Genomic DNA, 27,490 nt, shown 5'->3' on the forward strand with positions numbered 1-27,490 from the left:
GAAAAAAGAGATACGTAAAACCCAGAAAATAATAAACAAAAAATAAAAAATGGAATAACGGGGTTGACTAAAATAAAGCGTGGAAAGAATTTCCACAATTACAGTAATTTGGCATTAGAAAAGCATAAGGGCACTTGGCTTTCACCTGATGGAAATACAACCAACCAAATTGATCACATTTTAGTCAAAAGGAAATTTAGATCAGCGCTGATGGATGTGAGAGCATACAGGGGAGCAGATTGTGATTCAGATCATTACATGGTGACAGCAAAAATACGTATAAAACTAACAACAAAGAAAAAGAATGGAGGGCAAACATCTAAGATAGCTACTGAGAAACTGAAGGAAGGGGAAGCAAGATTACAATATCAGGTTGAAGTAGAGAACAGATTTGCAGCTTTGGAGATGGATGATGATGTGAGTTGGGACCAAGTAAAGCCTATAGTGCTGGAAGCGGCAGAGAGAACTGTTGGTAGGGTGGGACGACGAAGGGGAGGACGATGGTTTGATGAGGAATGCAGAGAGGCCGCCCAAAGAAGAAGGGAAACAAGATTAAAATGGATAGAGAATAGAGGAAATGCAGAGAGGAGAAGGATATATACAGAGGCAAGAAATGAGGCATGCAGCACTAACAGAAGGAAGAAAAGAATGCTGATCAATAGAGAGCTGGAAGAGATTGAGAGCAATAGCAGACTGGGAAATGTGAGGGCCGAGTTCCATGGAATAAATAAAATCAGGAAGGGATACCAGGCACAGACAAGGAATGGTGCGCAGTAGAAATGGCGATCTTTTAGTAGAGAGTGGGGAAATTGAGGAGAGATGGGTAGAACATTTTAGAACTTTGCTAAATAGAACAGCACCACCTGAACAACCTGCGGAGAATGAAGAAATTTTATTAGGAGATGATGAAGAGGATCCAACCATAGAGGAAATTCTGGAAATAATAAAACACTTAAAGAATAATAAGTCTGCGGAGAATGAAGAAATTTTATTAGGAGATGATGAAGAGGATCCAACCATAGAGGAAATTCTGGAAATAATAAAACACTTAAAGAATAATAAGTCTGCTGGCCGTGACGAAATTAGTGCAGAACTACTGAAATATGGAGGAAGACAGCTACAAGAAGCAATGGCAAATATTGTGATTGGAATTTGGAGAAGGGAAGAAATGCCTGAGGAGTGGGAGGAGGGACTGTTTGTGCCAATTCACAAGAAAGGTGATAGAACTGAATGTGGGAATTATAGAGGCATTTGTCTCTTAACTGTTGGATATAAGATTGTAGCTAAACTATTATATAATAGACTGAAGAGACATAGTGAGACCATATTAGGAGATTACCAAGCAGGGTTTAGAGCGTCTAGATCAACCATAGACCAAATATTTATTGTAAGGCAGATCCTGGAGAAGTACTGGGAATATAATAAAGAGTCCTGGCATGCCTTTATAGATTTTAAACAGGCATATGACAGTATCCAACGAGAGGCGTTATGGAGAATACTTAGAGAGTTCAGAATACCAGAGAAACTTATACGCCTAATAAAAATGTGTTATAGAAATATGAGAGGCAGAGTACGGATTGGAGGGGAAGTAACAGATCCCTTTGAAGTTGATAGTGGTTTAAAGCAAGGATGTGCACTGTCTACGATTCTTTTTAACCTAGTGCTGGAATGGGTCATGAGACAAACACCACAGGGTAATGGAGTACACCTTGGGGTTACTATGTGTGATAGATTAGCTTATGCTGATGATATTGACTTTTGTGGTGAAAGTATCCAAGAAATTGATAGAAAAATAAGAATTTTTAGAGAAGTTGCAAATCGAGTTGGCCTGGAAATAAATGAGTCTAAAACCAAAATCTTGAAAGTTTCAAGGCAAGAGGATACTGGGTAACATCAGGTGTGGAAACATGGAGTTGGAAGCTGTTGAGAGTTTCAAATACCTTGGCTCAACAGTTACAGTTGAAAATAGAGTAGAGGAAGAGGTCAAATTAAGAATAGCAGCGGCAGCCAGATGTGGTTGGGCTTTAGCCAAAGTTCTCAACAGCAATATCTTATCAAGGAGAACAAAGGTGAACACCTATACAACTATTATTAGACCCGTGTTAACGTATGGCTGTGAAACCTGGAGGCTGACAAGGGATCTGGAACGAAGGTTGGAAGTGTTTGAAAACGGAATCTTGAGAAGGATATGTGGACCGGTCTTTGATGTGGAGATGGGGCAATGGAGAAGAAGGCATAACAATGAACTGAGAGAAATGACAGAAGTACCCCTGATAACAAGCACAATTATGGCACAGAGACTGAGGTGGGCAGGACATGTGGCCAGGACCGATGAGGATAGACTGATAAGCCAGATTACTAGACGACAACCAGAGGGCAGACGACCTCCAGGAAGACCCCGTATGAGATGGTCTGATAATATAAAAAGGGACATGACAAAGCTTGGAGTGGATGATCCGGGGGATTGGTGGGATTTTGCGCAAGACCGTGGTCGTTGGAAGCTTCTTGTAGCGGCGGCAAAGAGCCATGGAGGCCCGCAGCCAGTGGAGTGAGTGAGTGAGTGGCATTAGTAAATGATTCGTATCATTGATAGATTCTGTCATACACCATAGACATTTCTCATCTGTTCCTCCCGCCCCTGCCCTTTGGAATTTCTATTTTTTTTTTTATGTAATCCCACCTCATAGTGTGTTATGTTTTTAGATAATTCATATAGGCTTACATGTTATTTTGTGTTTTTAGGTTGACCCTCGTTACTTTGTATGAACCAGACCATCACCATCTCCTCCAGTGCCTATTGACGCAAAGGACCTCGCTCTATCTTGAGCTTTTAATTCATTACTTCTCCATTCATCAGCTCATACTTCACGAAGTTTACGCTTGATAGTCTTCAGCCATTTAGACCTGGGTCTTCCAACTCTTCAGATCAGAACAAAACAAAAGCATCGCGATGGTTATGCCTGAACCAGACCAGCATGTGAATGTAGTTGGTGTAGGTTACTCTGTTAAATATCGATATTAGAATATTGTAAAATTATACTAATGTACTCCAATTCTATGTCTCTCTAGGCCTATACAGGGATGAGTGTATTATTAGTTAAACACTAATAATTATTTTTAAGTATTTTAGTAATGTTCAAGTTTTGTGAAGTTTGCGCATGCTCACTGACGACAGTGTAAAATTGTGACGGTGGGCAGTGGTACTGTCGACTGTCGACGTGGCCAGTGACTGGCAGGTGGAGGTTGTGCACGTAACCAACTGTTCGTGCGTAGTTGCAAGCAAATGGTGTTGATATGTAGCTTGTGTTCTTTAAGGTATGCTATTGTTTGTGTAATGAGATTTGTAAATTATGGATATGTTTCGGTTGAATAGTCTTATTGGCATTTTGACATTGTTCCTCTACTATATTGTAGTAATATTGTATTTTAGGATGTGTTAATGTAAGAGTTGATAGAAGAAATTAGTCGATATTTAATGCACGAGAAATCTGCCGGGTATCGGAGAGGAGGCATTGTTGTAAGTGACTTTTTGCAGTTAATTGTTACTTATCTTTTAACTTGGTGGTAACGGTGATTGTGTGATGACATTATTGTTATGATAACTATTAGTGGGAAATTATATATTTTTGTTCATATGGTGATAAGGATTAATGTTTCTGCTAAGGTGATACGTAAAAAAAAAAAAAAAAAAAAAATTGGGTATGTAATACTGACTTTTATAATGTTCCAGGTCGAAATTAAACGTTTTACGACAAGCTGAGTTTTTATCTGGTACCTGAGCATACATTTCGACAACACTCATCATGGCAGATAAAGGGAAAAATGGAAGCTCCACGGGGGGAAAATGATAGTGCTAGGATGTCACTGGAAGCACAGAAGAAGGCCAAACAGCGGAGGGGAACCGCAAAGGCAAAACTAACACGTAAGCTTGATAAGTTTCATGAGTATATGTTAGATCAAATGGCATTGGAAATTTTAGAAGAAAGATATGAGAGTGTTGTTAAGGCTTATGATGAAGTTGAACTAGCTAATGAACAGTATTGCAATTTATTAGATGAGAACTGTGATGCTCTATTGATAGAGGAGGCTAACGTTTATATCAAAGCATTAGAAGATAGATCAGTGATTCCCAACCTTTTTGTGATCGAGTACCACTTTGAGGTCCCGTACAGTTGCCGCGTACCACCTGGTTCCAGAGAAACTAAATTCGATCAGATACCACTTTATTTCAATAATTGTAAAAATAGAACACGCAAATTAACTAAGAAAACAACAACTCAATGCGAGGGCTGTATCTGCTTCTTCTCCACCAGCTGGTCAATGCGGGGCATGACTTTGCTCCCAGCACATCTGAAATCATGCCCGGGCGCAGCAAGACGGTTCCGGCTCTTCGACTTGATGGCCATGAAGGCTGTGAACCCCTGCTCGCACTCCCACGTCAAGGGGAAAATCAGTAGCTGGGGAACAGCGTGACGGGCTAGCGTCGGGTACGAGGAGGCCATGCTCACCCAGAAGTTTAAAGGAGAGCATTTTGTGCGCTTCGTCTTTGCTGTCTCGTCAGCCTGGATATCTATGAGTTCCTCTTGTTCCCCGGTCCCAACAGGCAGATCGGCTGGATTAACGGAGAACGGACTGGCGACGTAGGCACAACATGTCACGTCCGGGAAGTAATGCTTCAATTCAGTCTTGAGCAGTGAGAGGTGATGGACGATTTCTTGGGCAAATTCATCAGTGGGCTCCGTCTCAAGGGTAGTCAGGAGTTCGAACATTCCGTAGCGTTTGCTCTCCACGTTCATGACCCCGAAAGTGTTCGCGTACCACCTAGAAGGCCCTCGCGTACCACTAGTGGTACGCGTACCACAGGTTGGGAACCACTGAGATAGAAAGTGTGCAGCTCATGTGATATTTGTGAAAGTTAAAGACGAAATGCAGGTGAAAAAAGTTTTAAAAGTAAAACCGATTGATGTGCCCAGGTTTCACGGAGATGTGAGACATTATAGCAATTTCAAGAGAGATTTTTTTAGACTAATGCAATCAAATTATGGGAAAGATCCCTTTGTGCTAAGACAGTGTCTCTCAGGAGAGGCCTTGGGTACAGTTCGTGGTGCAGATCATGACTTCGATAAAATGTTTGAGCGATTAGATGAAACTTTTGGGAACAGCAGAACCATTATTGATGTAGTAGTAGAGGACATAAGGTCAATTAAACCTATATCCGAAGGGGATAGTGAGAGTTTCATTAAGATGGTTGATAAGATTGAGCAATGCTATCTTTACTTAGACCAAATGAGTTTGGCTTCAGAATCAAATACTGCTAACATGACTAGCCAGATAGAAAAACTATTACCACCTACACAGAGGCGTGAATGGGTTAAGTTAGCAGAGTGTGTAGATAACCGTGACTTATTCGGAAAGTTGTTGGAATACCTTTTGAGTGAAAAGAAATCAATGAAATATCTTAATGCTAATATTAGAAGCAATAATATTATTAAGGCTAAAGTGAATTATACCTGCACTTATGAAGATTAGCGTAGTACAAAGCAAGGAAGAGAGTCAGATGTGATGGAAAGGATAGCAGGACTTGAAGATGCTATTACAAATATCACTGACCTTTTCACTAAAATTACAGAAGAAAATGCTGAACGGAACAGGAATAAGATCAGTGACAACACAAGGCTGCATAGGTGCTGGTATCATGGCTCAGATGGACATGATATCTTAGACTGTACAACTTTCCAAAACTTGAGTATCAATGACCGAATGGAGTGTGTAAAGAAGAAAGGTATTTGCTTTAATTGCCTTAAAGGTGTTCACATAGCAAGAAAATGTCTAAAGAAGTCCAGATGTAATACTGTAGATGTTAACAATGAAACTTGTGGGAAACTTCATCATACTATTATACATGAGGGATTCATAACAGGAAATTCCTTTGTAAGTCTGAAAAGAAACGGTGTTCTATTTATGGTTAACAAGATCAAGTGTGGTAATCAGGAGTTACAAACTTTATTTGACTCGGGAGCTGATATAACAATGATCAGAAATGATGTGGCTAAGGCATTGGGACTGAAAGGAAAATGTGTCAGATTAGCTGTGACTAAATTGGGCGACAAAACTGTGACATACAGTAGTAAAGAGTATGATCTGGTTTTAACCGACAAGGATGGGAATGATGTCAATGTTACTGCTTATGGAATCGATGACATTACATCTCAAGTCGGTAAGGTAGATTTATCAAAAGTGAAACATTTATTCAAGGGTGTTAATGTATGTGCATAAGATAGACCTTATGGGAAAATAGATCTCCTAATTGGTTCTGATTATTGCTCTTTAATTCCAACAGTTAAGGAAACTGTGGCTGAAAATTTACAGCTCAGGGAATCACAGTTTGGAATGTGTGTGTATGGCAGTCATCCCGACATTGTTCCTTATCAGTGTTTAGGAGTAATCCAGGCATTAGCATTAATCATGTTTCCAGTACAATATCCGACTATGATATATCTGTAGAACCCGTAATTGATATTACAGCACAGATAAATGATTTCTTCACTATTGAACACTTAGGAACTGATTGTAATCCCAGATGTGGTAGTTGTTGTTGTGGGAAATGTGCAACAGGCAATGGCAATTATAGTATAAAAGAGGAAAATGAGCTAGCTCTTATTGAAAGTGGGTTGATGTATTGCCCCGACAGAAAAGAATGGTCTGCTAAATTTCCATGGACTAAGGATCCCAAACTGTTGCAAAATAATGTATCTGTAGCTGTAGCTAGACTGAAAGGCACAGAGAAAAGATTGATGAAACTGGGTTCAGACTATGCTCAAGCTTATAATGACCAGATACTTGACATGACAAAGCGCAATGTAATTCGGAAGTTATCCGATGAAGAGGTTAAAAACTATGTTGGTCCTGTCACATACATTCAACATCATGAAGTGTTAAAACCAGGATCTGTATCAACCCCATTGAGAATTGTTTTTGATTCATCGGCAAAGTATATGGGCCAGTCTCTAAATAGTTTTTGGGCAAAGGGCCCTAATATTTTGAACTCAATGTTTGGTATATTACTAAGATTTCGTGAAAAGGCTATAGGCATAGCCGGTGACATAAGCAAAATGTATAATTGCATTAAGCTTCCAGAATTAGAACATGTACATAGATTTGTTTGGAGAAATTTGCAAAGTAATCGCAAACCTGATCACTATGTAATGACATGCATGGGTTTCGGGGATAGGCCCTCAGGAATTATTGCAATGTTAGCTCTCAGACATACTGCAGAATTATCGGTAAAAGACTTCCCAGAAGCATCACATGTGATAATGACTAATTCCTATGTAGATGAAATAATCCATTCTGTTGAGAGTAAAGCTGAGGCATTTAGCCTAATTAGAGATATTGAAAATGTACTCTCTAAAGGCAGTTTTAAAATTAAACGATGGACCATTACTGGAGATAATGAGCATTCTGACTTTGAAGTGACCCAGAATAGTAATGAAAGAATACTTGGCCTTAACTGGCAATGCAATAAGGATGTGTTTTATTTTAAAACTAAGTTAAATTTCTCTCCAAAATATAAGGGTGTAAGAACAGAACCAGACTTAAACAAGTTGAATTTCTTTGAAAATATACCTTCAGTTTTAACAAAAAGGGTTGTCGTCAGTCAGATGTGTTCTGTTTACGACCCACTGGGGTTTTTGCTTCCATTCACACTAAAAGCAAAGATTTTGCTACGAGACACTGTGAAATGTGACTTTAAATTGGGATGGGACGATCCCTTGCCTTCCTATTTAAAAGAACAGTGGGTGTCATACTTTTGTGAATTATTTGGCAATACCACCTTTACTTGTTATCTTCAGTGATAGTTCAACAAATGCTTATGGTACTGTTGCATATGCTAGGTGGGAGTTAGAGTCTTGTGCATTTGAGAGCAGGCTCATTGTGGCAAAGAGTAGGATAGCCCCTAGTAGACAGTTATCTGTTCCAAGGCTTGAATTGTGTGGAGCTGTTATAGCGTGCAGGATGCGTAAAGCCATTGAAGATGAAATGACATATATATTTAGTTCGGTAATGCACATAACAGATTCCTCCATTGTTAGAGCACAAATCCAAAAGGAATCTTATGGCTTTGGAACTTTCGTAGCCACTAGAATAGCAGAAGTTCAATCAAAAAGTGACCCAAATGAATGGTGGTGGATTGCTTATGGATTAAATCCTGCTGATCTATTGACCAGACCCCAGGACCCTTTAAATGTTGCAGTTGTCTATTCATGGAAATATGGTCCAGAGTTTATGGCCCTTCCTTTAGAAGTGTGGCCTATCAGTCAATCGGTGAATTGTGAGTTACCTGATAGAATTCATGTTAATCTTCCACAATACTCTGTTCATGAAGAAACCATAATTGATGCGTCGAAATTCAACAACTATAATATGTTAATTGCAGTCACTGCTAGGATATTTAACATTAAGGTGAAATCTTTTAAGGGTGTTCTAAAGAAACATGATCCTAGATCACTCCAGGAAGCTGAGAGGTTTTGGATTATGCAAGCACAAAAAAGTCTTCCTGAGAACTGGGAAAAATGCTTTCAAAGATTAGGACCATTTCAAGCTGAAAATGGTACAATTATGGTAGGACAAAGAATGGAAAGATGGTTGAAACATAATTGGAACCAAGATAGCTTCATTCTATTACCTGGTAAGCATCCATTTACAGTCTTGTACATTAGTTATTTACACAGGTTGGATCATGCTGGAGTTGATGTTACACTATGTAAGCTTCAGTCTAAATTTTGGGTCCCTTCAGCACGTAAAATTATAAGATCGATAAAGAGAGGTTGTATTCTTTGCAGGAAACTAGATGCCAAAGTTGAAGGTCAAAGAATGGGTCAGATTTCTGATGAAAGAATGAGTCTTTGTCCAGCATTCTATCACACTGCTGTGGATATTTTTGGACATTTTCAAATCAAAGATAATGTAAAGAAAAGGACAACTGGTAAAGCTTATTCCATTGTATTGTTACACGTGCCGTGTATATTGATGTTGTAGATGGATATGATACTTATAGTTTTTTAAAGTGTTTCAGAAGATTTACAGCGGTTCATGGCTATCCTGATACTGTACACTCTGACTTAGGCTCACAATTGGTATCAGCAAGTAAAGAACTTAAGAGTGATATTAACAACTGGAACATACACGAGATCACTGAATTTGGAGCAAAGGAAGACTTGAAATGGAAATTTAATCGGTCTGCAGATAATGCATGGTAGAATGGGGTAAGTGAGGCCTTAATTAAGTCTGTAAAAAGGTCTCTGTCAATGCTCATAGGAACTACCATCTTGACATTTAGTGATTTGCAGACAACATTTTTTGAAATAGCAAACTTAATGAATTAAAGGCCTATTGGAATAAAACCTGGTATGGATGTAGAATTAGGAACATATTTGTGTCCGAAAGATTTACTTTTGGGTAGAGCAAGTAATAAAGTACCATCTGGTTCATGGTCTACATCAGGTGACACCAAGAAAAGGTTGAACTTTATACAAAATGTTGTCGACACCTTTTGGCGTAAGTGGCAGAGAGATTATTTCCCTACACTCATTGTAAGGCAAAAATGGCACAGGTAAAAGAAATGTACAACCTGGTGATATTGTTCTGATTAACCCTGGATAGGTACGATGGGTCGTTTGCGACCCCGAGCGTCAAAAAAAAACAGGTTTTTCTCACGTGACTCACCCCTGTGACTGAATTTGTGGGTGATCGACCTGCAGGAGGTGTCTCCCCTACACGCTCTAGTAGTGTCCAGATGTGCATTGCTGTAGCTGTACTCCTTCCCCGATTTCTGAGATGCGTCGGGGTCGTTCGCGTCCGAGTTTACCCTTCTAAGGTAGTTTGCATAATTATCAAAGTTATTACGTATTATGAAATTGTCGTAGAATGGTGCAACTTGTATAGGTTATCAGTTGTGGAAAGTCTTGGTGGATTGTTTGGCTACCATGTGCATGTTTTTTTTTTTAGTTAAAATGTCGTTCATCACCACGAGGACCATTTTACCGCGAGTGCCCCTTTTTCATTTTTTTTCATTTTTTTGCCAAGTCATTTTTCCGTAAGATATTGCCAAATAGTGTCGTAAAACTTTTGCTTGTTTAGTGTTGGAAAGTGTGTCTAGATGATCTGGCTACCCATGCATGACTTTGTTTTTGTCAGATACGACGTAGTTATTGGTATATTGGGTATTTAACTGCGGTTACCAATTTCTGTTTTTTTTTCAATATTTGTAAAAATTACTACGTAGTAAGGAATTGCCGTATATTATTCATTTTTTTTTTCATGTTTATGTGTTAGAAAGTGTGCCTTGATGGTTGGGCTAACACGTGCATGTCTTTTTTTTTTATCTGAGATGTCGTATATTAGAATGTCGGGCATTTTACCGCGAGTGTCCCTTTTTAATTTTTTTTCATTTTTTTGCCAAGTCATTTTTCCGTAAGATATTGCGAAATAGTGTCGTAAAACTTTTGCTTTTTTAATGTTGGAAAGTGTGTCTAGATGATCTGGCTACCCATGCGTGATTTTGTTTTTGTCAGATACGACGTAGTTATTGGTATATTGGGTATTTAACTGCGGTTGCCAATTTCTGTTTTTTTTCAATATTTGTAAAAATTTACTACGTAGTAAGGAATTGCCGTATATTATTGATTTTTTTTTTCATGTTTATGTGTTAGAAAGTGTGCCTTGATGGTTGGGCTAACACGTGCATGTCTTTTTTTTTTTATCTGAGATGCCGTATATTAGAATGTTGGGCATTTTTCCGCGAGTGCCCCTTTTTATTTGTTTTGCATTTTTTTGCTTAGTCATGTTACCGTAAGGAATTGGCAAGTAGTGTCGCAAAACTTATATTTTTATAGTGTTGGAAAGTGTTTCTAGATGATCTGGCTACCCATGCCTATTTTTTTTTTAGCCAGATATGGCGTATATATAAGTATGTGTTCGATTTTCCTGTGATTGCCATTTTTTCGTTTTTTCCCATTTCTTTCAAAATTACTACGTACTAAGGAACTATCACAGAGTAATATTTCATTTATATGTCGGAAAATATGCCTTGATGGTTTGCCTAGCACGTGGCTGAAATTTTTTTTTCTGAAATGCCGTATATTAGAATGGCCATTTTTCCACGAGTGCCCCTTTTTATTTGTTTTGCATTTTTTTGCTTAGTCATGTTACCGTAAGGAATTGGCAAGTAGTGTCGCAAAACTTATATTTTTATAGTGTTGGAAAGTGTTTCTAGATGATCTGGCTACCCATGCCTATCTTTTTTTTTAGCCAGATATGGCGTATATATAGGTATGTGTTCGATTTTCCGGTGATTGCCATTTTTTCGTTTTTTCCCAATTCTTTCAAAATTACTACGTACTAAGGAACTATCACAGAGTAATGATTCCTCTAGATGTTTATTTGTCGGAAAATTTTGTTTACTTTTTTTTTGATTGAATATCATCAAATTTTTTTAGCTAAAATATTGTTTTACATTTTTTTTTTCGATTTTATTTCCCTTCAAAAAAAATTTTTTGGGTCAGAATTTTAATTTTATAGTCGTAAAATAATCGACAATTATCCAGCAACCCACCATACAATTTTTATGCATATCCAATAATAATTAGATTAGTAAATAACACCTTGAAATTGACATACCCTTCCTACATTTCAAGTGGCAGATTAGGGAGTCTGAGTCAGTGTGGTTGGCGGCCATTTTGTGGACATATCCGAAGCGTAAGCTGCCCTATCTATATATATTCTTGTTCCCTATAGAATTTGTGATATTTTGGTATATTTTTACCTGCATAAATATCATATTATATATTAAATATATGTATTTTTTTACGAAATTTCTAAGTACTCAAAAAATTACCTTTAGATATGGCCCCTGATATAAATGTAATTTACAAAATAATGAAGATTTTTTTACATATTTCTATTTTAGGATAACATATGTTTATTCCCTAAAAAAATTAGCCACTTCCTATTTCATTTGGGTACCCAAAAAAATTCATGAAATTTGGACAAATTTTTTTGGCCAAAAAAAGTTACCCTTTTTTTCTCATTTCAGATCTTCACCTCCATGGGTCTGACTTCATCCAAAATACATCAAGATGTGTCCTAAACATTCAAGAATCAATTCCTAAAAGGATTTGTGTATATATGTATAAACTTTTTTTTTTATGAATTTTTTAAAATATTTATAATAAATAGTTTTTCTGCAGATGAGTAGTATTTATCTTTACAGTTGTTTTGAGCATTCATTGAAGTTTTTTTTGGCAAAAGAAAAAAGGAGGTTACTGCAAAAACTGATTTTTCAAGAATTTTTTTTGGCGTCGGGGTCGTTCGTGTCCGAGTATACCCTTAAAGGGGTGTCCGAGGAGCGTACCTATCCAGGGTTAAAGACACAAATGTTGTGCGAGGAAAATGGAAAATGGGGCAGGTTGTAGATACAGAAACAGGCAGAGACAATAAGGTGAGAGATGCAAGCATTAGATACAAAATACAAAGACCAGGAAAATATAAGGGACAAAGTGACACAGTTATCAAGAGATCGGTTCACAAGTTGGTGGTATTGCTACCCGTTGAAGAACAATAAAGGAGGCGGGAGTGTATTATTAGTTGAACACTAATAATTATTTTTAAGTATTTTAGTAATGTTCAAGTTTTGTGAAGTTTGCGCATGCTCACTGACGACAGTGTAAAATTGTGACGGTGGGCAGTGGTACTGTCGACTGTCGACGTGGCCAGTGACTGGCAGGTGGAGGTTGTGCTGACAGGTGGAGGGTGTGCACGTAAGCAACTGTTCGTGCGTAGTTGCTGAGGAGTGCAGCTGTGCACTCATGCAAGCAAATGGTGTTGATATGTAGCTTGTGTTCTTTAAGGTATGCTATTGTTTGTGTAATGAGATTTGTAAATTATGGATATGTTTCGGTTGAATAGTCTTATCGGCCTTTTGACAGTGTTCCTCTACTATATTGTAGTAATGTTGTATTTTAGGATGTGTTAATGTAAGAGTTGATAGAAGAAATTAGCCGATTTTTAATGCACGAGAAATCTGCTGGGTATCAGAGAGGAGGCATTGTTGTAAGTGACTTTTTGCAGTTAATTGTTACTTATCTTTTAACTTGGTGGTAACGGTGATTGTGTGATGACATTATTGTTATGATAACTATTAGTGAGAAATTATATATTTTTGTTCATATGGTGACAAGGATTAATGTTTCTGCTAAGGTAATACGTAAAAAAAAAAAAAAAATGGGTATGTTATACTGACTTTTATAATGTTACAGGTCGAAATTAAACGTTTTACGACAAGCTGAGTTTTTATCTGGTACCTGAGCATACAATGAGGACTCACTTAGCTTTGTTGCACTATAAACTCTCATGCACTCATTTTACTTTACTTTAACGGCTATTTTCCTGGCCCTATCACACATTAGTCAGGGTGGGGCCTCGGCAGGTAGGACAGCTCTGTAAAAGTTTTTTTTATGATGGTTTTTGTAGCTCGGAGGACGTAGAAAAACGTTAGATAGAGGCACCATCTCAGATCATTGGGGAACTCTAGATATCCAGGATGACGATCTGCAGCCATATTGGAATTGGGGGTGTCAGAAACTCAAAATTCATATGTCCTAGAAATGTGTAAATTATGTAAGGAGACTAATTTTGATATGGATAATTCATTTCTGGAATAATATCAACAATATTTTGACTCTATTTTGGGTATAGGCCTACGTGTAATATTAGTAGAGGATTGTCTGAGAGAGTTGGATGGGGTGTACGGACACCTTCCGACAAGTGTGTTTCTATGTCTATAAACCCTTTGTATGTATTTCACGCATTTGTCTTTAAATTCGAGATATTTTGTTCTGTATCAGTAAACGCAGAATTCTCCGCTCTTTCTTCTGATGTAATAATCAAATATTATTCCATGATTTTTGTACCAAAAGAAACACAAATTTAAACCTAAGCCTGGCTAATACGCCTTAGGCATTTTTCCGGGCTACTTATACGTCCACACGTCTCTATGTAGTTCGACTCTCTCGTCAATAAATTATCAGTGTAGGAAACTATCTCTCTGTACCCTCGCAACTGGTGACCCCAGAGCAGAAATGCCCCTGGACACTCCTTTCCATTAGCGGACGTAAAACGGCGCTCACTTGAGTGCTTTGGATCGTGAGGTACAATGAGACTGCCATTAACGGACTAAATACGGCGCTCTAACAAGCGTTTTGGCGAAAAAATTTCCGATGCCTACCAATGAGTTTACCGGTTTTGCGGCCGACAATGCAACAGTATCCAACCAACCTGCGACCTTGCCCACTAAACAACACGCCAGCCTGGCAAACATCAAGCTCCCGCCTTTCTCACACAAAAATGTCTCGGCATGGCTGACCCGGGCAGACGTTTAATTTCTCATAGCGGGACTCACTTGGGAGACTGACCTTACCAACCTCTTACTGTCAGCGCTACCAAAAGACGTTTTTGAAGGTTGGCACAATGGATCGAGTCCCGGGCAGGTTGTCCATCATACACAGAAGTTCGGGCAAAGCTTATAGAGCTCTACTCTCCGCCCGTACCTGAACGTGCCCACAGAATTTTCGACCTAATGCAGCAACCCCTTGGGGACCAATCTCCGACAGAAGCATGGGAAGAATTGCAGAATTTAATTTTCTTCCTCGGCTGAGATGCAGATGGAAAGCGAAGGAAGATGGACTTAGACAGAAAAATCCTCCAACGTCGCCTTCCACCAGAAGTCAGGATCCAACTCCCGCAACCCCACCAGCTGGAAAACAGACGACCTCATCAGGAGAGTGCAGCATCTCTTCGATGCGGCTAGAGACTCAAAGCTTGCTGCAATCAACCCATCAGCGAAGTATCAGCGGAAGATTCCACCTCAAACCAAACCTGCGCCGCCATCACAAGGCCAAACTACTGCAACCACGAACTAACATGGTGTTTCTACCATAAAAGGTTCGGTAGAGATGCAAGACATTGCGTGCTGCCCTGCTCATTTCCAAATATCGGCCCAGGCGGCCACGTAAAGTGGCTGCAACCTTCGCCCCTACGCACACGGCCTTCTACATCGAAGACGGCCTATCAAAAAAAAGATTCCTGGTAGACACGAGGGCCACCCAGTCCATATTGCCACCCACAAAAGCCGAAAAGAACCAACCAATTCACTCTTCAACAAGCCTTACAGCAGTCAACGGCACACGTATAAAGAGTTACGGGACGAAACAGACAAAACTCTGCTTATTACAAAGGCCTTTCACTTGAAATTTTATCATCGCCGATGTTACAAACCCTATCCTAGGAGCAGATTTCGTAGGCCATCACAGACTCCAGTTTGATATTGCCCAGAAAAGATTAATAGACATTGATTCATTCCAATCCACAGCCTCAACCCTGGGCCCGTCAATGCCCGCCACTCACTCTGTTTCTACCCACGGATACAACATCCTCCGCCATGAATTTCCTGACGTATTCAATCCAGAGTTACGACCGACAACAGGAAAACCCGCTAGGCACGGCATCTACCACCACATAACAACGAGGGGCCCGCCAATGCATGCAAAGTTCCGCCGCCTACCACCTAGCAAACTCCACGACGCAAAACAGGCCTTCCGGGAGATGGAAAGAATGGGCGTATGCAGGAAGGCCTCCAGCCCATGGGCCTCCCTTCTCCACATGGTCAGGAAATCAGATGGGACATGGCACTAGTGCGGAGATTACAGACGCCTTAAGCTCGTCACCACACCTGACCATTATCCTTTGTCCAACATTCAGGACCTCACTGGGCCCTGAATGGGGCAAAAATTTTCTCTAAAATTTATCTTTTAAAATCCTATTTTTAGGTCCCTGTCAACCCAGACGACATTCCAAAGATGGCCATCATCACCCCCTTTGGCACCTACGTCTTTGATAAACTTTGCCTGCTGAAGAACACGCTAACCTGGCGAACATCAAGCTCCTGCCATTCTCACACAAAAATGTCTCGGCATGGCTGACCCGGGCAGACGTTCAATTTCGCATTGCCGGACTCACCCGGGAGACTGACCTTGCCAACCTTATACTGTCAGCGCTACCAGAAGACGTTTTTGACAGGTTGGCACAATGGACCCAGTCACGGGCAGGTCGTCCATCATACACAGAAGTTTGGGCAAAGCTTATAGAGCTCTACTCTCTGCCCATACCTGAACGTGCCCACAGAATTTTCGACGTAATGCAGCAACCCCTTGGGGACCAATCTCCGACAGAAGCATGGGAAGAATTGATTTGATAAACTCATCAAGAATAATGCCATACTATTTTCAGTGAACAATAGCAGTATTCCAGTTGAGTTGATGGTAAAGATGTGATTGACCGTGGTATATATTTTTGTCAGGCTTTCACACTGCATGTGAGTGGAAGAGAGGACGCCCCAACTGTTCCACAGGTGTTTGACACAGAGCTTGCCCCACAGCCACATCTATGTTTGATTCAGATAGATATATGAGGACTAATCCTAAGAACTTTCTGAAGAATAATTTGGCAGTTGAATACTCTGCATGGAGCCTTGATTTAGCAGCTCAGGTGATTGATGGTTGGGCCCTCTTGTTTGTCACATCTCATGCACATCGGAAGGTTACTGTACAGTCTTATATTGATGTCTTCAAGAACTTGGTAGGACAGTACCGGTATGAATCAGATGTCTTTTTACCTTTTGACAGGTATATACATTTATTTGAATGATTTAAGTTTGTCTAAGTTTATAAAAACTTGTTCTTTTAGCACATTTTTTAGAGTAATTCACATAACTTGCTTATACGGTGGCTGTGGTTGATTTTAGGTACAAGAAGAAAAGCACTAAAGAGAGTACCCGGATTAGGAGAGATAATACAGCATCAAGACTATACAGTCTCTAATTATCTCAGCCTTTTGCCACCCAATCTGTACTTCTTAATGTTACAGAAAAGCAAGAAGCTACTCATAAACCTTATAACAGATGAATTCATAATGCACAAAGGTGATTTTGTTCCTCACCATCTAGTTATCACATTGCCAGTGCCTAAACCTTTTGAAATTCTTGGATCTTCTACAGACTTCCTAGCTGGTCAGATCATTGGACGACCAGATCTCAGGAATACGCGTGAATATGCTGACATCATTATCTAAACCAGGTAATTTCCAATTACCAGTAATGTAGAAATAAACTCAAAAGTTAAATACCCATTCTTGTGTATAAATATAAAAATTAGTAATATTAAAAAGCCAAGCTCAATCCTTCATCAAGGAGACGCATAGGCGTTGTGGCTGATGGCACAAATGTATTTGTGATGCTAATGCATTTCCGAAATATATATGATGTCATCTAAGAAAGGCCGGATGGTAATTGATATTGATGCGACAGTAGCCATATACATGAACATCATAGTATCTCTCCTGGAAGCTCATGTCATCAGTGGGTAGGATACAGTTTGCAGCTATTATGCTATTGGTAAAACCACAGTTTTCTTTACACTGAAGGATGGTAAATGAATATCCAGAAAATTACTCAAGAGAAAATCCATTGTTCTTGTTCCTTTGATAAGATTGCTCTCTTACTGCAACAATGTTTGAAAAATTTAAAAATTTTTCAGGAAAAAAACAACGAAATTGTTGATTATCTCCAGTGCTTTAGAGATATTACCAAGGATATAAAGGACATTTATGAGGCATCGACAAAATCCTTTTAACTAATTATGGGTTCACTAAATGTGAAAATTTGAGATGCTCGAGTTACATTGTGGGACTCGAGCCACCAAAATTAAAGTCCCTTCCCCTACAGAGCCTTTCAAATAAAGCATTTCTACAAAATTTTCGCAGACCTCACTTAGCTGCAGCTATTATGAAGGGCAGTCTCAATTCTGACCCATCACCATTGGCTCCTACCGATTATAGATGGCATACCCCAGAGGGATATGATATGCTTCTTCCTATTGTAACCCAAGAAGGCACATCAATGGTTCCACCTGCTTTGATTAAACTCATTAAATGTTGATGTAAAAGTAACGAGCTTTGCTTTATAAGACTTTGTGGCTGCAGAAAGAACGGCCTGAAATGCCCTTTTTTGTGTAGCTGCCATATTTCTGAATGCTGCAGAAATCTGCCATCTGAATAATAAAGAATTTGTATATAACTGACTTGGATTAATCTGATTGTTAAATATTGTTTATACAGTGATACCTCTGGATACGAAAGTTTCTGCTTACGAAAAATTCAGGATACGAAAAGCGATACAAAGATTTTTATGCCTCAGTATAAGAAAAAATTTTCAGGATACGAAAAGCTTACGAGATCCCAACTCGTCGCCGAGAGTACAGTATCTTTTTTTCAGGGTATCAACCCTTAATTTAGGTGTACAGGTAACAATACACCTTCACTGATCCAAAAGCTTTACATACAGTACCGTAACTTTTAACCAGTAGTAAAGAAAATGGACTGTTTTCTTAGGGCTTGGAGGGGATAACTAGGCTATAACTACATTATTGAATAATCTCATGGTAGTTTCTGGAATGGATTAGGCTGTTTTTAACGGTTGGGCTAATTATTGAATGATAGAAATGGCTGCATTGTATGTTTATTACTACAGTTTAGCGTGTTTATGAAAGAAAAGGTGTCTTTTCGTAAGGCTTGGAACGGATTATGCTATTTACATGTAAAACGCGACTCAGGATACGAAAAAATCAGCATACGAAACCGTATCCTGAACGGATTACTTTCGTATGCTGAGGCATCACTGTATATGTATATGCATACATGTAAATTCTCCTGCAGATACATTCTGGAAATCATTTCAAACCTTTATTGTTGTAACTAATTTTTCAACTATAGCAAATATATGGTGGCCATATTAGATATATATATAACCAGGCTAGGCGGTATATCTTAGCAATCCATGTTTGTCAACGGTTATATTCGTATAAGCGTATGAGCTGCTTGGTGGAGTAATGAGAGCTTTGGGTGTGGAGGAAATGCCCCCCTAAATTTCGATGAAGTCACTGGCAGCAGGGTGACGGATGGGTTTAAGGCGATGGACAAACGGTCTCTAAAGCTTCTACTCCTGATGCCTGGCGGTTGATCTTACTAGAATTAGTGTGGACTGGCAGGGGTCACTTGCCTTAGTTAGATAGGCACTGCACATCACAAGGAACTGGCCATCCTTTGATGTATCTAGCCAATGAATCCTCTATGGATTTAGTCAGTCATGTATAGAGAAGATGAAAGATGGCCCCCAGTCCTGGGCGTAGCGGGTGCTAAGAATCTTCCGGTTTATAAATACTATCGAAAAATTGAAAATAGGTAATTGGAATGTTAGAACTATGAATCAGATTGGGAAGTTACAGCAAGTGAAGAGTGAATTTATGAAATATAGTTTGGTATCTTGGCCCTAAGTGAAAGACGTTGTAAGGGGATTGGTAAGGAAACTTTAGACCAAGGGAATATATATATATATATATATATATATATATATATATATATATATATATGCATATATATATATATATATATATATATATATATATATATATATATATATATATATATATATATATATATATATATATATATATATATATATATATATATATATATATATATATATATATATATATATATATATATATATATATATATATATATATATATATATATATATATATATATATATATATATATATTTGGGCTGAAGCCATGTCGTCTTGATGGAAGTTTCTAAAGTAGCTTCCTAAGGGATATATGTTACTACAGTGATATTCCCAGAGAATTAAACCTTCAGGTCCCAGAATTCTAACTCCTGGAGCGAATATCCTTAAATTTTCTCTCAAGGATATCGCATAATATCAAAGGACGTATTCTTGACACGACACATAGCAATCTGCACCTCTAATAGCGTTTACGCTTCGAGGGGGACGTGGCAGAATAGAAGGGGAGCCGTATCAAGGTTATCCCAGTTCTCGTACTACTATTGACCACCACAACAGTGCCATCTCCAAGATGGCGGACATTCCTAATTTTGTAGCGATTTCGCTCAGTGATGTTCCCTGTTGATCTAACTTTTCGATCTATTTGCAAGGATTATTATTATGCATTCTCCTACTTCTTTCGCCTTCGGAAAGTTGAGTATTGGGTTTTTACAATGAGTAATTTTTAGCTCCTGTTTCACAGTGAAATTAGAGTAATTTATTGTGTTTAGAAGATAAGCCTGATACTGGAGGCGCCATGGGCGCTGTCGTTCGTTAGGCATGTGCTATTTAGTTAGTAGAACGACTTCCCGGTTTTTAAATAGCATTAATTAATTATTTAATTATGTAAGCTATTTAGGCCAATTATTCTTGTAAAGATATTTATAATGTGCATAATTTTCCTTCTATGTCGATCTTATAGTTAGAGTTTCGGTGAGTGAGGTAACCGAGATCTCGTCTCACCTAGGTAACCTAACCTAGGCGTTTTATTATACGTTCAGACATTTCCTCGGTTACCCTCGTGTATTGTTCTTTCAATTCATATAGAGATAGTTATCTCCTAGAATTAGATGAAACATTGCACGTCTCCTAAAAGGGGATTTAAGGGTTATCCCTCCTTCCCTCTGAACGTAGCCTTAGGTTACAACCCTAGTGGGTCGGCTTCGAATTTTTAATTCAGGCATGACTAGCCTACGGTTTTTCTGCCCTTCCCCTGTAACCGCAGATGCAGGTTTTTGGGTTTGGTCAGAACCTGAGAGTATTTGATCTGTGGGCGGTAGCTGACTAGCAAGGTGAATAGAATTCCTTTGCTGGGTTAGGCTGCCGACATAGGAGGCTAGACCTCCCTAGGACACACCTGAAGGGTCTGTACGTCTGTACGATATGATACCTTCTCCCTGTGGCCTAGCAGACTAGTCCCTACTGCTTAGGGGACACTGGCACTAGAACCCTGTTCCTTTATTGTTTAGAGATGGCGGTGAGGGTGCTACCAACCTCTTTATTTTATCAGTCTAACCCTAGGCTACGGAATAGAATTCTTTAGCCACATGGGATTGCTCTAATACAGTAACGGAGTTTCATTAGGTGAGGTAGGACAGGCTATACGGCCGGCTCCTTCCATACCTTATACAGGACCCTTTTTTCCCTCCACCTCTATCCCTTTATGTTGGCGGCTTCCTACAACCTTACCGTTACCGTTGGGTTGCCGGGGCCGACCAGACTCCCTCTCTATAGCCGTTGTCCGGCTGCCAGTAGCTATGCCAGCAGCAGGCAGCTATGACAGCTGCCGGCTGGCAGTCATGGCAACTGCCAGCCGACAGTCGTTGCAGCTGCTGGCCGGCAGTCATGACAGCTGCCGGCCGGCAGTCATGGCAACTGCTGGCTGGCAGTCATGACAGTTGCTGGCCGGCAGCCATGGCAGCTGCCGGCCGGCGGCTGGTGGCCATGTTGACTGTGAGTGGGGAGTCCCTTCTGTCACCAAGGTTCTTCAGTTCTTCAGTTCTCCCTTGGACTGCTAGCCACAGATTCTGATGTCGGGATGCTGCCGGCCAGGCCGGCACAGATTCGTGCTGACTCAACCGGCAGCATGCCGACTGTACTGATACTGCCAGCCGGCAGTGTATAGGCGGGACTTTGCTGGCAACAGTATTGTAGCTGGATGGAAGCCTGAATGTTACATTCTCCCCTTCCATTTGAACCTTCTTTCTGGAGAAAGGTAGTAAAAGTAGACTTTTACATCATTATTTACTGTATACATACACAGTATTAGGTAGCCTTTCTCCATGCTATCTCTCTCTCTTTTAGCAGGCTGGATGTGCCGGCAAGAGCTAGCTATGCCGACGACATGCCGGCTGAACTACAGTATATGTTTATACAGGTAGTCAGTATATTTGCAGTATAGGATATACTGCAGATAGAAAACTACTGTATATATTATACTAGTAGTTATTTCCAATATTTCTTGAGTATCCCTACCCAAGTATTTGTTGAACCCAATCTCATATTGAAAGAATATAATTTCTTCAATATTCTGATTAGAAATCAGTTTTCAGATTACCCTGCAACATTAAAATTTTTAAGGGCTGGAGATTACACTCCTAACCCTTAAAGGGCAGAGCCCTTATCATTGAGTCTCCCTGATCAGGAAACTCTAAGGAAATTTATCATTTCACCAATTCACAAAAATGGAGACAAAAAAAAAAAAAGACCTAAAAAATAACCGCCCAATAAGATTTCTTGTAATAATATATTGGGTATTTACAAAGATCATATTAGACCAAAAAGAAAGGCAGCTATACTTTCATCAACCAAGAGAGCAGACATGCTTCAGAAACTCATATTCACCAACTTACTATATCCATGTTATTAACCAGGTAATTGAAAAATGAACAGAGTATGTCAAACCACAATTTTTGGCATTTGAAGAGTATGAGAAAGCTTTTGATTCTGTCACCAGTCATGAAATGAAACCCCTTCAAAGACAAGGAATAGACGAATTTTATGTTAAAACACTTGATATATATATATATATATATATATATATATATATATATATATATATATATATATATATATATTATCATTATTAAATGCTAAGCCACAACCCCAATTGGAAAAGCAGGATGCTATAAGACCAGGGGCCCCAACAGGGAAAATAGCCCAGTGAGGAAAGGAAAAAAGGAAAAATTAAATATTTTAAAGAATAGTAACAACATTAAAATAAACATTTCCTGTATAAACTATAACAAAACAAGAAGAGAAAGTAGATTGAATAGTGTGCCCGAGTGTACACTCAAGCAAGAGAACTAACCCAAGACAGTGGAAGACCATGGCACAGAGGCTATGGCACTACCCAAGACTAGAGAACAATGGTTTGATTTTGGAGTGTCCTTCTCCTAGAAGAGTTGCTTACCATAGCTAAAGAGTCTCTTCTACCCTTACCAAGAGGAAAGTAGCCACTGAACAATTGCAGTGCAATAGTTAACCCCTTGGGTGAAGAAGAATTGTTTGGCAATCTCAGTGTTGTCAGGTGTATGAGGACAGAGGAGAATCTGTAAAGAATAGGCCAGACTATTCGGTGTCTGTGTAGGCAAAGGGAAAGAACCGTAACCAGAGAGAAGGACCCAATGTAGTACTGTCTGGCCAGTCAAAGGACCCCATAACTCTCTAGCGGTAGTATCTTTATATATATATGTATAAATATAAACATATGTATATATATATATATACATTTATATTGGTAGATATATATAAATATATATATATATATATATATATATATATATATATATATATATATATATATATATATTGTATATATATATATATATATATATATATATATATATATATATATATATATATATATATATATATATATATATATATATATATATATATATATATATGTATATATATTGGTATATATATAATTATATATGTATATATATACTGTATGTATATATATATATGTATATATATATATATATATATATATATATATATATATATATATATATATATATATATATATATAATATATGAAGGTAGGCTACAGCAATCCTAAAACTATATAAAGATAGTGAAAAAATTCTGATTGAGAAAGGAGTTAGACAGGGAGGCCCCATCTCTCCTAAACTATTCACAGAACACTGTTAGGTTCAGCTATTGAACACAACGTAGATTATGCAAAATCTACTCAAAAAGTTTACAAAACAATAGCAAAACATTAACAACAAATGAAAATTATAGCCAGCAAACATAAAATATAACGGTATTTGATAACATAAGAATTAACAGTACCTGTATGATACAAGATCCACCGAAGAAGCAGGTCTTAAGTTGACTTCACAAATTTCTATACAGCAAGGGCCAGACGACGTTGCTTAGTTTTAGATTTGAAAGTTGATATGTAGAAACACAGCTTCTGATGTTGAATTGATGCATTTTTAACTTCTTTATCTTCTTCAAGATACTCTATCGTTGTGTGTAGTCAGATATTTCAGAGCCATAGGGGATGTAGCTGAAATATGTCTCCAAACACAACGGTGTATTAGTCTAGTCTCCCCTCTCGCTCGTCATCTGTTCTTTATATACGAGAGAACAATACTCCCGAATGTTCCTGACGGATGAGAGGTGCCCAGGACAAGCATTACCCAAAATGACCCCACGTCACGGGCCCACTCTGTAATCATCTTGTATAACTCATGGCTGGTGCCGAAGCAGCAACTAGAACTCTCGTCCCAGAACACAACGATATTTCAGAGTTATAAATTATATTAACACATTGTTTTATTCTTACATTGTATATAACAAATAAGCCATTTTCACAAGTTTCATCATATAATATACATAAATTCAGTGTACATATAACACACAAAAGTTTTTAGAAATTCAAATTGGGAATATGTAGGAATTAATATTGACGAAGAGTACCTTAACAATTTAAGATTTGTAGATGATATAGTTGTATTTAGTGAATCATGGGAGAAATTGCAAAAGATGATAGAATATATGAATAGAAAAAGCAGATATGTAGGACTAAAAATTAACATGAGTAAAATTAAGGTAATTTTCGATGAAAATGTAGAGACAACAAATAAGGGTTATGGACGAACCACTAGAGATTGTTGATGAATATATTCGTTTAGGACACCCCGTAAGTGTTTCTCCAGGAAATAAGATCGAAATTAAAAGAAGGATAAGTATGGGTTGGACACCATTTGGCAAACAAAATGAGATTATGAAAATTAAAAAGCCACTTTCTCTAAAAAGAAAAGCATTTAATCAGATGGCCCTACAAACTTTAAACTTATGCCTCAGAAACTTAGAGCCTTATTTTAAAGTCTTAAAACATAAGCTAGTTACGACTCAAAGAGTAATAGAAGGAATAATGGTGAAAATAACACTAGGAGACAAAAAGATCAACATGGATATGAGAGCAAACTAAAGTAGAGGCAATTGTAACAACATGTAAGAAAAAGAATGGACTTGAACAGGACATATAATGAAAATGACAAATAATAGACCAGGGGTGGGCAAACTACGGCCCGCCAAGATCAAGTTATATACTGTACTTACACCATTTGGGAATAAAATGTAAGTAAAATTGTAGAAAAAAAATTACCACATAACGCCAAATAATATTGAGGAACATTAGCACGTTACTCGCAAATGGATAATCTGACAACTTTGTTACAGTATGAGTGCCTCATGAGTCTAAATATACACATACACCAGTGTTCTGCCAGATGCTAAAGAGATAAGACGAGTTACTGTACAGCAGTGTCATTAATAGTCTAATCAGGTCTGGAATAAGCCTGGATAAACTGCCAAGTATTACAACTGATGGTGTTCCTTCACTCACAGGTAAACATTCTGGCCTTGTAAAATTGATGAATGATAAAATCAAAGAAGATTTTCCACTGCACAGTGCGTTGTCTTTTCATTGCATTATACATCAAGAAATCCTCTGTAGGCCTTCTTTAAAACTCAAACATGTTATGGATCTAGTGGTGTGTGCATTGAATTCAGTAAGAGCATGGGGCCATTGAGGCAGATTATACTGATGTGCTGTACCACACAAATGTCCGCTATTTAAGCATGGGAAAAGTACTAAAGAGTGTGTGGGGCCTCAAAGCAGAGATTGTCACATTTTTTTTCAGTAAGAAAGACATCTCTTGTGACTTTTCAAAGGAAATAGAGAGTGGCGAATGGGCTTGTGATTATGCATTTGGAATGGACATAATGCAAAAGCTGAATGAGCTAGACACAAAACTAGAAGGCAAAGGTGTATTTGCTTATGAATTGTACCTCCTAGTAAAAGTCTTTCAATTCATACTCAAATGTTTTGCCAAGCGGCTGAATGAGGAAAACTTTGTTCATTTTCCTCTGTTGAGAACACGAGTGGTTACACAAGCGTTGTCAGACAAGTACAGTTCTCAGTTGATGGCTTTAAAAGAAGAATTTATCTCAAGAAAAAAATTGCTGATTTCAAGGTAATTGAAGGACAGTTCGATTTGCTCCGCTCACCTTTTGTCTGTGACATAGAAACAGATACTGAAGAACTGCAGACGGAACTGATTGATTTCAAGGCAACCACTCTTTATAGAGGATGTTTGAAAGTAAACCACTGGTAAAGTTTTATGCATCTGCCCTCAGAAAAGTTTCAAAATCTAAAAAAAATTACATGAAAGATGTTTGTGTTGTTCTTTTAGCAGATTTTCGTTATGATGAAAGTTACCAAGTCAAAGAACAAATCACTTCTCACTAACTCAAATGTTAAGTCAGTGTTAAGGATCAGTACAAGGAACTTGACACCTAATTTTAACAAACTGGTAAATGGCTGCAGTCAGATGCATCATTCTCATTAACACTGTCCTGTTATTTATTAAGTTACTTTATTTTTCAAATAAATGTTTCATGGGAAGTTTCTACTTGAAAATATTAATTTAAAAAGATAATTGTTATTTCTTTCTCATTAAAAACCCTTCTTATGGCTATTTTAAATATTAATTATTTAACTTAATATACTATGCGGCCCTTTGAATTTGTGAATTTCTGAAAGTAGCCCTTGCACTGAAACGTTTGCCCTCACGTGTAATAAATGGATATTAAGAATAACTGAATGGGAACAAGAGATTGCAAACGAAGCAGGAGAAGGTATAAAAGATTGACAAGATAAGAAAATTTGCTGGTATAGATTGGCATAAAGGCCTTCCTGCAGTGGACTATCTACGAATGATGATAATATAAATTTATACATCTCCCCTATATTATTAGAGAACTATGACTTACGAACATCAACTGTGTGTGACACTGTGAGCGTTGTAGAGCACACCCCTCGCTTGTAGCTCGTTTTTACATTGTTTACATGCCAAATACAAATGGAAATGGTTCCTATTTATGTACAAACGATCCGAGGGAGAAGTCATTGGATAAGCAGCAGGAGGGGCGACGTATGGTTAGGAGAGACCAGCATCGGAAGTCATTGTTAAAATACATTATTATAAGTGATGCGAGGAGCTGAGTGATAATATGGTGACTTGCACCACCCGAGGGTAAACAAAACGTGGCCAGTAGCAAAAGTGAATGGATTTAAATCTAACGCAATCCGAAATTGTTAAGAACAGTGTTACTGTGAATCAAAGTTAAGTCTATTACTAGATCTACATGATTGTGTGTCCCTACACGACGATATGAGCAAACCCGCACACCTGTGGAGAACGTGAATCCAGCTAAAAGGACCCAAAAGGTCAGTAGTACCCAAATGGTTTACAGTGATTAAAGTGATTCACTCTGTCAGTAGTTCCCAAGTAGGTAATTCACAGTGATAAGTAGCAAAATGGCCGCACAAAGCATTGCTTGCCCAGTGCCTGGATGCACCTATCGAACTGAGGCATCCACAGATCCCATCATTACCGCAGCGCTCCTGAACGCACACACAACGATTCATGCCCTAGGCCCAGCAGCTCAAT

General features: G+C 38.4%; 3 protein-coding genes across 3 annotated transcripts; all 3 read left to right on the forward strand.

Moving 5' to 3' along the window:
* The first annotated feature begins 5,562 nt into the window (after positions 1-5,562).
* Positions 5,563-7,856, forward strand: LOC137654107 (uncharacterized). Its single transcript, XM_068387745.1, has 2 exons — positions 5,563-6,217; positions 6,370-7,856. The coding sequence occupies exons 1-2, from the start codon at positions 5,563-5,565 to the stop codon at positions 7,854-7,856; spliced, it is 2,142 nt and encodes a 713-aa protein (XP_068243846.1).
* A 160-nt stretch (positions 7,857-8,016) lies between these two features.
* On the forward strand, positions 8,017-9,039 carry LOC137654108 (uncharacterized). Its single transcript, XM_068387746.1, has one exon. It carries the CDS (start codon positions 8,017-8,019, stop codon positions 9,037-9,039), a length of 1,023 nt encoding a protein of 340 aa, XP_068243847.1.
* Positions 9,040-24,621: 15,582 nt separating this feature from the next.
* On the forward strand, positions 24,622-24,963 carry LOC137654109 (uncharacterized). The gene has a single exon (XM_068387747.1). It carries the CDS (start codon positions 24,622-24,624, stop codon positions 24,961-24,963), a length of 342 nt encoding a protein of 113 aa, XP_068243848.1.
* The last annotated feature ends 2,527 nt before the right edge of the window (positions 24,964-27,490 follow it).

Source organism: Palaemon carinicauda, chromosome 15, assembly GCF_036898095.1.
Source record: "Palaemon carinicauda isolate YSFRI2023 chromosome 15, ASM3689809v2, whole genome shotgun sequence".
NCBI lineage: Eukaryota > Metazoa > Arthropoda > Malacostraca > Decapoda > Palaemonidae > Palaemon > Palaemon carinicauda.

Coding starts and splice junctions, on each gene's coding strand:
- LOC137654107 (XM_068387745.1), top strand. CDS start 5,563: ATGGAAAGGATAGCAGGACTTGAAGATGCTATTACAAATATCACTGAC. Junction 6,218..6,369: donor TGACATTACATCTCAAGTCG/GTAAGGTAGATT, acceptor GAAAATTTACAG/CTCAGGGAATCACAGTTTGG.
- LOC137654108 (XM_068387746.1), top strand. CDS start 8,017: ATGCGTAAAGCCATTGAAGATGAAATGACATATATATTTAGTTCGGTA.
- LOC137654109 (XM_068387747.1), top strand. CDS start 24,622: ATGGACGAACCACTAGAGATTGTTGATGAATATATTCGTTTAGGACAC.